This window comes from Hylobates moloch, unplaced genomic scaffold (genome assembly GCF_009828535.3).
Source record: "Hylobates moloch isolate HMO894 unplaced genomic scaffold, HMol_V3 SCAFFOLD_1, whole genome shotgun sequence".
NCBI lineage: Eukaryota > Metazoa > Chordata > Mammalia > Primates > Hylobatidae > Hylobates > Hylobates moloch.
This window is the reverse complement of record NW_026652276.1, coordinates 146,191,002-146,202,344: the sequence shown is the minus strand read 5'-3', so window position 1 is coordinate 146,202,344 and position 11,343 is coordinate 146,191,002. Positions and strand designations below refer to the sequence as shown.

Here is an 11,343-nt window from a genome sequence, read left to right as displayed (position 1 = left end):
TTTAAATGCAAAAAGCTGATTTACTTTGGAAGGCCCAGGCGGGTGGATCACTTGAGGTCAGGAATTTGAGGCCAGCCTGGCCAACATAGTGAAACCCCATCTCTACTGAAAATACAAATTAGCTGGGCATGGTGGTGTGCACCTGTAGTCCCATACTCAGGAGGCTGGGGCAGGAGAATCACTTGAACCTGGGAGGCGGAGTTTGCAGCGAGCCGAGATCACATCACTGTACTCCAGCCTGAGTAACAGAGTGAGACTCTTGTCTCAAGGAAAAAAAAAAAAAACTTACAAGTCACCTAAAAGCCTCATCCACGTATCTTCCGAAAGTGTTGTAAGACTTCCCATTTGGAAATTTACTTGGGATTGAGCTCATGGTGTACTAATATTCTTCTCAATTAGACAGTGAGGCAAAGAACTGTGAACATTTAATGTGGAGTAAGGTGCCCTCTCTGTGAGGCAGGCTTCTTGGTGAGGGGTCCTACCTGTATCCCACCTCCCCAAACAGCTCTACACATCACACTCCACAATTCACAAGTAACAGTGTGAGAAGATAAACAAGAGATGACATTTTTATCCACAGTTGTGGTAATTACAATACTAATTGTGTGTATGAAATAGTCAACACTTTTTATAACTTATAAGAAAAATTAGGATGCACCCACAATCTAGAAGAGATGGAAAGACAAAGTTAATTGTGTTGTGACATTTAAATTAGTGAAATCCATCAAGATTTTTCTAGAACATTGCTACATAAAAGGACAAATGCTTTGTTAATTTTGCTTGTTTTGTTTAACCTCCCACCCTAATTAAGACTGCTATGCTCAGAGGAACTGTGCAATTTCAGGGTGACATGAATGAAGCCATAGTACCCCAGGAGAGGCCATGTGCCCCCTTTCTCAAGTAGAGCTTATTAAAGTTAGGTCTAGCCTGAGGCTTACCTAAAGCACTCTTCTCTCTCTTCATTCATCTGGTGCCCGTGGCTTTAGTCTGTTTCTCCGCATTTCCAGAATTTTCAGTGTCATTTAGTTCTCCCACCATTACTAAATGCTAGAAGAAAAAGGTTTCAAATAATGAAAAATTTATTCAAAACTCTTATATGGTCCTAAACTGGAAGAAGTCAATGTGCTTTAACTTCATTCCAATTGGATCCCTCTAAAACCATTTGTATTTCACTTATTTCAACTGTAGAAAGTTAATTGTATAATCTATTATAAGGGCTTTATTGCATATGAATAAAGTCATAACAATTGTCATCGACATAGAGGCCTATTATTAATGCTCAAAACCAATTATTTAGGGGGAAATATTCAACCAGCTGTAATCAGAGACTCACAGATTAATCACACACACAAAAAGGGTTAAAGATATGTTTTAACTAAATTATCTGTGTTGCCATTCTACCAGGAACAATGACGTAAGTAGCTTGTCCTTTATTTTCTTTTTTTCTTTTTTATAGAGACAGGATCTTGCCATGTTTCCGGGGCCAGGGAGGGTCCAACTCCTGGCCTCAAGCAATCCTCCCTCCTCAGTCTCCCAAAGTACTGGGATTACAGATGTAAGCCATATCGCTCGGCCCAATTTGTCCTTCTTTAACGTGTTATTCTTTCAACATCTTATTTCTCAACAGGGTAAACTGATTATATTTGGCAATTTATAAATAAAAGCTTCATTGCAATTTCACTAACATAGGTCCTTATGAAGCAAATGTTTGCTCCTGCTAATGACTATTTGAATTCTAAATAGAGTTCAAGTAAGAAATTCTAAACCTTTAAGTTTGCTTACCGAACATAGACAGCAGTAAAGTTTTGGTCTTTCACTGGACTCCAGAGGTCAGATAGAAAGATGAGTTATAAAGCAGTGTGGCTGGGCGTGGTGGCTCACGCTTGTAATCCCAGCACTTTGGGAGGCCGAGGCGGGCGGATCACGAGGTCAGGAGATCGAGACCACGGTGAAACCCCGTCTCTACTAAAAATACAGAAAATTAGCCGGGCGTGGTGGCGGGCGCCTGTAGTCCCAGCTACTCGGAGAGGCTGAGGCAGGAGAATGGCGTGAACCCGGGAGGCGGAGCTTGCAGTGAGCCGAGATTGCTTCACTGCACTCCAGCCTGGGCGACAGAGCAAGACTCCGTCTCAAAAAAATAAAATAAAATAAAGCAGTGTAGCCACAGCTTCTGCACCACACGCAGGTGTTGCTACCATGGAGCACTTTGAGCAGAAAGTGCTGGCGGTGCAAATGTTTCCTGTGGGTTGTCAAAAGAGAGGCCAGTAGTTTCTGCCACCCATGACAGCCCAGCACAATATGCTTTGGCAGGGGCCATTCTTAGCCCATAAGTTGCTGCACTGAGAGAAGGGCACACGGGGTGCAGCCAGTTCTGGGGGCTTGAACATGTCCAAAACATCCTTGTCTTATAGAAATCTAGGACACATACAGGAACATTTATTAATATTCTCAAGGAAGAAAGTTTTATTTTGCACTTGGAAATATGTCAGAAATCACTTGAAGGCAAATAAGATCTGGCCCTCTGCAGAGGTAAGTGGCTAACATGCCCTAGATCTCCATGCTTAGAGGCTGCCCCTTTGGTACCCATTGTTCTCCAGGCCTTTCCAGGGCAACACTGTCCAGCATCTCTCTCTTCTCCCCCCACCCGTCTTCCTTTGAAAGTTTGACTCTCATGTGTGGTGCCTGATCCCTAGGCCACCTGTGCCAGCCAGCCCCTGAACAGATAAATCCTACCAAAGGTTAATCCCAAGCACAAGCTTTGGGCTGGTCCTTCTGGGTTGATTGGCTTTCTCTCTCTCTCTCTCTCTTTTTGAGATGGAGGCTCCTTCTGTCACCCAGGCTGGAGTGCAGTGGCGCAATCTCAACAATCTTGGCTCACTGCAACCTCTGCCTCCCGGGTTCAAGCAATTCTCCTGCCTCAGCCTCCCTAGTAGCTGGGATTACAGGTGCCCGCCACTGCTTCTGGCTAATTTTTGTATTTTTAGTAGAGATGGGGTTTCACCATGTTGGCCATGGTTGGCCAGGCTGGTCTCAAACTTCTGACCTCAGGTGATCTGCCCACCTTGGCCTCCCAAAGTGCTGATATTACAGGTGGGAGCCACCGCTCCTGTCCTGACTGGCCTTTCCTCCAAGAGCCATGCCAACCCAACCAAAAGGATTCCATTTTTAATGAGAATTTCAGGAACCAGTATTTTCTTTTGGGTGAAGGGGAGAGGGATTGGGGATTGGGGATGATTTTCCAGGTCTTTGGCTCATCATATAACCACTTAGTGGCAACTGTGGCCCAACAAAAACATTTTTTCTGTCCCAGGACCTTAAAGCATTGAGAAAGGACCCTCAAGGCACTGATTCCCTTCAGTAATGACCTAAAATATTTCTCCCAGATAGGCTCAGGTTCCTGAGACAGCCTCCACACTTAGTCCATACATCTTGTTTGCAGTTAATGGCAAAGAGTTAGCTGAGAAGTGGAAGATAACAAGGCTTTTACTTTATAAATGTGCAACCTAAGAAATCAATCCGAAAATACATAATGAAAGCATTCCATTTGACACATTCTAGATATATTATCTGCATTTTGCTACAAATGCTTTGGCCTAAAATAAATGGCTTCGTTTGCAGAAACGCGTACCACACGTTTATCAAAACTCCTCACCCATTGGAAAGTGCTGTAGTCGTGGTAACTGGAGGGCACAGCAGCACCTGAGTCCTGCAGGCTGGCAAGGCTCCTCTTGCTATTCCACCACCCCATCTCGGGGCAGGCACAGGGCGGACACAGCCAGGCATTTGAGAAACTCACTCCCCATTTGCTGTATTTACCAGGTCCTGAGCCAGGGGGTTAAAAGGAAAGAGGACACATCCCAGCTTCACCTTTGATGTACATATGCGGAAAAAAGAAGCAGGTGGAATTACTCTTTCCAAAAGGAAATATTCAAAAAGTATATGGAAATATTAATGCAACTTTGAAACGACAAGCGGTTTCTCTAGGCAGGATTCAGCAGAACTCAAAAAGTGAGTACATTGCTCTAGGCAAAAACTTGACAGTACTGGGGTATGGGAGAAGAATTTTAAAGTGCTGCATCCAATGCAAATTTTCCCAATTAAAGCTATATGTTTTACATATCTGTACATAATAGATATAGAATAGATATGTTATAGAATATGTATATATACATAGGTCTACATATATAACATATACATAAGTATGTATATACATGTTTAAACAAAGATTTCTATGATCTAACTCAAACTTTCAGTGTTGAATCAGAGAGGCCTTGGTCATTAACAAAGAAATAATGAGGCCGGGTGTGGTGGCTCACGCCTGTAATTTCAGAACTTTGGGAGGCTGAGGCAGGCGGACGGCCTGAGGTCAGGAGTTCAAGACCAGCTTGGCCAACATGATGAAGCCCTGTCTCTACTAAAAATACAAAAAAATTAGCTGAGCATGGCGGCACGTACCTGTAATCCCAGCTACTCGGGAGGCTGAGACAGGAGAATTGCTTGAACCTGGGAGGCAGAGGTTGCAGTGAGCTGAGATCGCCCCACTTCACTCCAGCCTGAGTGACAGAGCGAGACTCTGTCTCAAAAAAAAAAAAAGAAGAAAAGAAAAGGAAAGAAAAGAAATAATGAAATAATTCATGAAGTTTGGACAGAGGTGGGGGCAGGGAGCAAAATGCCATTTAGCATAAGATGACCAGCTTCCTGAAAAGTACCTTTCTCTAATATAAACGGAAAAATCATTTCAAAACTTACCACTTTATGCCGTCCACACCTTTAAGGTCCAAAACTGACATATCCAAAGTAAATAGGAACCCAAGAAAAAAGGGATTATTCCCTGGCTCCAGGCAGATCAGCCCTTATCTCCTTCAAAGAAAGTTTCTTGCTGTTTTTATTGACTGTTGTTTTAAATAAAATGAACAGGTAATTGAGAAGTTGTTACTGAGCTTGTACAAGATAGTAGATGGGTTTTTACTCTCCAAATAAGAATATTTTCCCCTCAGTGCACACTGCGTGATAAAATTATGCACTTGACTTAGTGACCCAGGGGCATTTGAATCCATAGGTAAGAAGGCTCAAAGGAACTGGAAGAGAAAGCAATGGGGAAGCAGATTAGACAGAAGGTCTCTCTGGAAGCAGCATTTTCTGCTGTGGATGAAATCATGTTTTCCAGCCCGATGCACTCCTCCTACAGAAACTGGTCAGCATTTCTCCGGGCGCGAGAAGTGCCAATGCCTGTGTCCCATCACAGACTCTGGAGTGAGACTGCCTGGTTCAGATCCCACCAGCCCTGTGGCCAAGGTCAGGTTAATTGATTTATTTAAGCCTCAAATTTTCATCTCTAAAATAGGAGTAATAATAGGAATAATAATAGTACTTAACCTCTCAGAGTGGTTATGAAGACTAAATGAGAATGCATGAAGGTGCTTAGGGAAGTGCCTGGGGTAGAGTTAGAGCTCAAAAGAGTATAGCTATTGTCATTTATTATTAGTAGCATTTACATACTCAATTATTGTTATTGTCATTATTATTATATTCAAGGTGTGAAATGGCAATCAATGTGAAGAAGTGAGCAATAAACACGTTTTGGGAAGATAACCTCACAAACACACTCTCTTCTTTCCCTGTGGTAGACCACGAACCCTAATGTTTTGGGATGAATCTAGACTTTCCACTGGGATTAAGGTCAAGGCTGAGTCCCCCAGAGCATGATTCATAGTGTTAGGAATAAAGCCATCAGAGTGACATAGAACACAACAAGAAATACACTTTTACTGTTTTATTTTTGTTTAATTTTATTTTAGAGACAAGACCTGGTTCTGTCTTCCAGACTGGAGTGTAGTGGCATGATCATAGCTAGTAAGCAGTACAACCTCAAATTCCTGGACTCAAGCAATGCTCCTGCCTCTCAGCCTCCTTACTAGCTGGGACTACAGGCATGTGCCAACACACTCAAACTTTTTTTTTTTTTTTTTTAACAGATGGGATCCCACTATGTTGCCCAAACTGGTCTCAAATTCCTGGCCTCAAGTGATCCTTCTACCTCAGCCTCCCAAACTGCAGAGATTACAGGCATGACCCACCATGCTCGGTCAGTTTTACCCTTTTAAATTAGTTCCTAAACAATTCATACATAGATAGATCCTCCTTATAAAAATTCAAACAATTGCAGGTAAGGACAAATTGGCCTTTGACCACCATCCCTGATCCTAGAGTCCTCTTTAGAGGGAAGCACTGTTGTCAGAGTAGAATCCATCCTTCCACACCTTGTCCATGGAAAAATTTACACTGTTCATTTTGGTTCACATAAATGGACTTACACCCTATGCATTATTTGGCAACTGCTTTTTTCATTCAATAATGTCTGGAGCTATTTCCATGTTAGTACTCATTTTAAAAAAAAAAAATGGTGCCTATTCCCAGCAACCACAATGGATTGCTTCAATAGGCCTGATGAATGTCCATCCCTTACCTGCTTCTGTCTGTTCCAGAAGTCATTGCTTTGTGGGGGAAACGGCTTACTAGCCTGAGACACTGGACATTTGTTCTTTGGCTCTTGCAATTCTAACTAGACGTGAGACCTTGCGTTAATTGTTAGACCACTCTGAAATTCAGTTCCCTTATCTGTTAAGTGAGAGATTTGGACTATATGATTTCTAAGTTTCCAAACAGCTATGCTAATCAGTGTTTTGGTATTGAGACAGAGAAAAATGATCTCTTTCAAATGTCAGAGTGAAAAAAGTCAGTGGGAAAAGCTGATGATCTCTGAGGAGGTTATTCCTACCAATGCTTCCCACAAAGTCAGGTCTATTCCTCACCTATACTCTGGCTTACCTTGTTCTTTTAATGCATGCCTAGTATTTAATAGTATGTGAGCTTTATTTGACATCACTGGAGTCAAGATATTTTTGCGTAGTCACAGATACACAAACTCCTCTGAAGGAATTTGGTTGAAAATAATTACAGCTGGACCATTTATTGGGGATAAAATTAGGATGTCAGAAGACAGGTTTGGGGAAGTCAGTGCTAAAAGGGAGAGATTTGAGTACCCTAAGAAGTTGTGTTCAATCATTTATTTCTTCAACACTTATTGAGCGCCTACAATGTCCAGCAGCCAGGATATTAAAATGAAGAACAAAGACCATTAGCCTTGGTGCTTCCAAAATCTCAGCCATTGCTTGTTTTCTACCCACAGGGTGTTCGTGTTATGGGGCAGTTCTTTTGCTCCCCAGTCCATCATCATTGTACTTTGCTGTCAGAGAGATCAGACGAAGCCTTTGGAGAGCCACTTGTCAGCGTGGGTTTGTTTTTAATGAGGTTTCCTTCAACCCCACTATTAATGTTTAATCAGTGCAGGAGGAGGGTGGTTGGCAAAGATCGTTTTATAACTCTTATCATTGTTGCTGGAACATAAAAAAATTATCATTACTGATACCAAAAAGGAAATGTTGTTTCACCAGGAAATGGAAAACTGGGACCTATTGTGGTGTGGATGAGCAGTGACGTAATTGAGGGTGGGGAGTGCGGAGGTGGAACATGCAGTGTTGAACAAGGGGGAGAGGGGACCCAGCAAATGTTCTCCTACCTTCTTCCCTTTTCCTCTGAGTGGCAGTAGGTTGTAAAGACCTAGAGAGTTCGTAGCATAACCTGCCAGTATGTACCCTAGGGTTGAGCCCAGCCTTTTGCCCCACATTCTACTGGACTTGTTCACAACCCCAACCACATTTCCACTCCCTTAGATGTGGCCTTAGAGCTCCAAGATTGAAGGGCCCCCAAACTTCTTTTTTTTTTTTAATTAAAAAAATTTTTTGTAGAGACAGAATCTCCCGGGTTGCCTAGGCTGGTCTTGAACTCTTGGCCTCAAGCAATCCTCCTGCCTCAGCCTCCTGAAGCACTGGGATTATAGGTGTGAGCAACCACACCCAACTCCAACTCCTTATTTTGCTCCCAGGTTCAGCCTTGTCTGTGAAGGGAGAGACACAGCACAGAACCTCCCAACCCCATCTGCTTCTCTAGTTAACAAAGCAAGTCAATCCTTAGCCTCCAGCCCTTCGGCTCCCTGCCTGCATAATCAAACAGATTTAGAGTAAAGCCAGCATTGGATTAAATCCTAGTGTTCTTTAATAGAATGCTAAACATAAATCCACGGAGAGCTAAATGATTCTTCCCCTTCCCCTGTCTCCCACCATCATCCCCTCCCTCCCCACACAAATTGCACCAGTTTAGACCCTGCCCTCCTTACACCTTTATTCCTGCCTGTGAACTGCTTTGAATTTTTATCATAATTGCTATGTGACTTTCAGGCATTCTTGAATTTTTTTTCTCCACGTAAACTTTATTTTGCCCCCGACAGTGATGTAAACAACGTTGGAAAGCTTTGGAAGCATCATTTCTGTATTATAAGTCATCACACTTCCTCTGTTGACACTCATTCATTGGTTCATAGCTAGAGGCTATGATTTAATGATCTGCCCTTTAGATCTCCTACATACACTGCTATTTTTCTAAACAACAACATGCAAAAAATGGTGTAAGGGCAAAGACAGCACCAAACACCAGCAAGGCCGTGAAGCTGTTTTTATTATGATGATTTCCTTATGTTGTACAGACTGTGGCATCCAGCTAGACAAGCTCTGTGGTTAATATTATATTTGAAATGAAAAAGATTCCAAGTTCTTCAAATTTGCATTCTCAAAGTCTGTCTTCTTGAATTTCTATATTTTAAAAACAATCTTCTGACCATTAAGATTGTATTTAAATCGGCTTTGCAAATTCCAGCAAGAAACTGAGTCCACATCATTTGAGGTGCTATTCTTTCGACTTCCCTTGCTTCCCCCTAGCCAAAAAGATAAGCCATTTTAAAAATTGTATAATTACTTAAAAAAAAGTTTAAAGTATTCAACACACAGTGAGCTAGGCTCCCTGAGAGTTATGATACAGGAGAAAGGGACAAAAGGATACCATGCCAAAAACTGGAAGAGGGAAATTGATAAATTGAATATGACTCTAAAGCAATGGAACAAAGCAAATGTTAATAGGCAGACTGCAATTCTGGCTACCCTGGAGGTATTAGTTATTTCTGGGCTAATCCTAAATTAATTTGCTCAGAATGACCACTACGGAGCTGCTTTAAGAGACAGGGTACATAGTTCTGCAGCTGCATGATTCCTACATATGACAATTAGACAGCAAGGCTGAAGCAGAGAGCTACTAGCAACTGCATAGCCCAGAAAGAAACAACTCTGGTTCCAATTTACTGACAAACTCCTAACTTGCTGAAGTCTCAATGTCTGCCCCTTAGTTTTTGCCTTTTATACAATTGTCTTTTGGTTATTGCATGCATTCAAAAAAAAAAATGTTCCATTGAGCATTCCCTGGCAGAGAGGAGAAAGGCCTTTCTCTCATTCCCATCTTCGGTACTAAACTCTTCCATCTGTATTTTTTTTCCTCTTCCCAAAGGACGGCCTTCTCTAACAGTCTAGGAGTTCAGAGTGTAAATCACCCCTTATTAGCTCTGAATATTGGACAAGTCACTTTACTTCTGTCCACCACAGATACTCAAGAAATATTTACTGAGTTAGTATGTTTTCTAAGAGATGGGGATTCAGGGGAGAACAAGATAAAGCCCCCACTTTATAAGCTCACATACTTATGATTGGAGAAACAATGAATGGGAGAACAGAGAGGCACTTAATAGAGTGTCAGAGGGAGGCAAAGGTCAGCGGTTGGGGTGGGGGAAGGGCAGAGAGTGAAGGAGGGAAGTTACTTTGGATGGAGCCACCAGGAAAGGCTCTTCAGGTCATGAGGTCTGAGCAGAGACCAAATAAGGTAAGAGAGTGAGTCACATCCTGGGGAGAGACAGCGATTGCAGACACCAAGGTGAGACTAAGGTTGGCCTGTTCCAAGAATGACAAGAAGCTGGTGTGGCTGGAGTGAGGTCTGTGTGGGACAGAGTAGAAGATGAGGGAGGTACGTGGAACTAGGACATATGCACCCTGTGGCCACTGTGGGACTTCTGATTTTATTCAGTGACAGGAAACAACTGGAGAGTTTTAGCAGAGGACTTATGTGGTCTGATTTTGTTTTATAAAATTGGCTGTGGTTGATTTTGTCAAGAGTGGACTCCAGAAGGGTAAAAGTATTGCTTACTCCATGGAAGCAATAAGACCAGAAAGGAGGTTATAATAATGACTGTGGCAAGGGATGATGGTAGTTCACTACTCTATGAGGGTAACAGTAGCAACAATTGCATGGCACTGTTGTGAGAATTAAATAAGATAGTACATGCAGGTAGCTTGACATTGTGCCTAGCACATAGTAATAACAGTGTTAGCATTCTTTTGTTTGTTTTTTTGTTTGTTTGTTTGTTTTGAGGCAGGGTCTCGCTCTGTTGCCCAGGCTGGAGTGCAGTGGGGTGAGCTCCTCCTGGGCTCAAGCGACCTTCACACCTCAGCCTCCCAAGTAGCTGAGGCTACAGGTGCTCGCTACCACACCAGCTAATTTTTGTGTATTTTTAAAATTTATTTATTTATTTATTTTTGTAGAGATGGGGTTTTGTCATGTTGCCAGGCTGGTCTCAAACTCTGAGGCTCAAGTGATTCACCCATCTTGGCCTCCCAAAGTGCTGGGATTACAGGTCTGAGCCACCACACCTGGCTTGAGCATTCTTATTGCTATCATGATAATTATTATTTTGAGGTGATTCTTCTATGCCAACTCCTTTTCTAAGCTTTGGCACTCATATTGCTTGAGGGATTCCAAATGTTTCTTTCTTTCTTTCTCTTTTTTAAAGATAGGGTCTTGCTTTGTTGCCCAGGCTGGAGTGCAGTGCATGATCATGGCTCACTGCAACCTCTGCCTCCCAGGCTCAAGCCATCCTCCCACCTCAGCAACCCCAAGTAGCTGGCACACACCACCATGCCCAGCTAGTTTTTGCTTTTATTTATTTATTTATTTTTGAGACAGAGTCTCACTCTGTCACCCAGGCTGGAGTGCAGTGGCGCGATCTCGGCTCACTGGAACCTCCACCTCCTGGGTTCAAGTGATTCTGCTCCCTCAGCCACCTGAGTAGCTAGGATTACAGGCATGCACCACCACACCTAGCTAATTTTTGTATTTTTAGTAGAGACAGGGTTTCACCATGTTGGTCAGGTTAGTCTTGAGCTCCTGATCTCATGATCTGCCTGCCTCGGCCTCCCAAAGTGCTGGGATTACAGGTGTGAGCCACTGTGACTGGCCAATTTTTGCATTTTTTATGGAGACAGGGTTTCCCCATGTTGCCCAGGCTGGTGCAAATATTTCTTTTCTTTTCTTTTTTTTTTTTTTTTGAGATGCACCCTAGTTCTGTCG

At 42.7% G+C, this 11,343-nt stretch overlaps 1 protein-coding gene across 1 annotated transcript in view; it reads right to left on the bottom strand.

Annotated features, from left to right (window-relative positions):
• Positions 1-8,565: 8,565 nt before the first annotated feature.
• HYCC1 (hyccin PI4KA lipid kinase complex subunit 1) overlaps positions 8,566-11,343 on the bottom strand; it is a 204,359-nt gene continuing 201,581 nt past the window's right edge. The window contains exon 11 of the mRNA XM_058446541.1: positions 8,566-8,830. Within this exon, the coding sequence (XP_058302524.1) occupies positions 8,709-8,830 (122 nt within the window). The 3' untranslated portion in view covers positions 8,566-8,708. The remainder of the gene's footprint in view (positions 8,831-11,343) is intronic.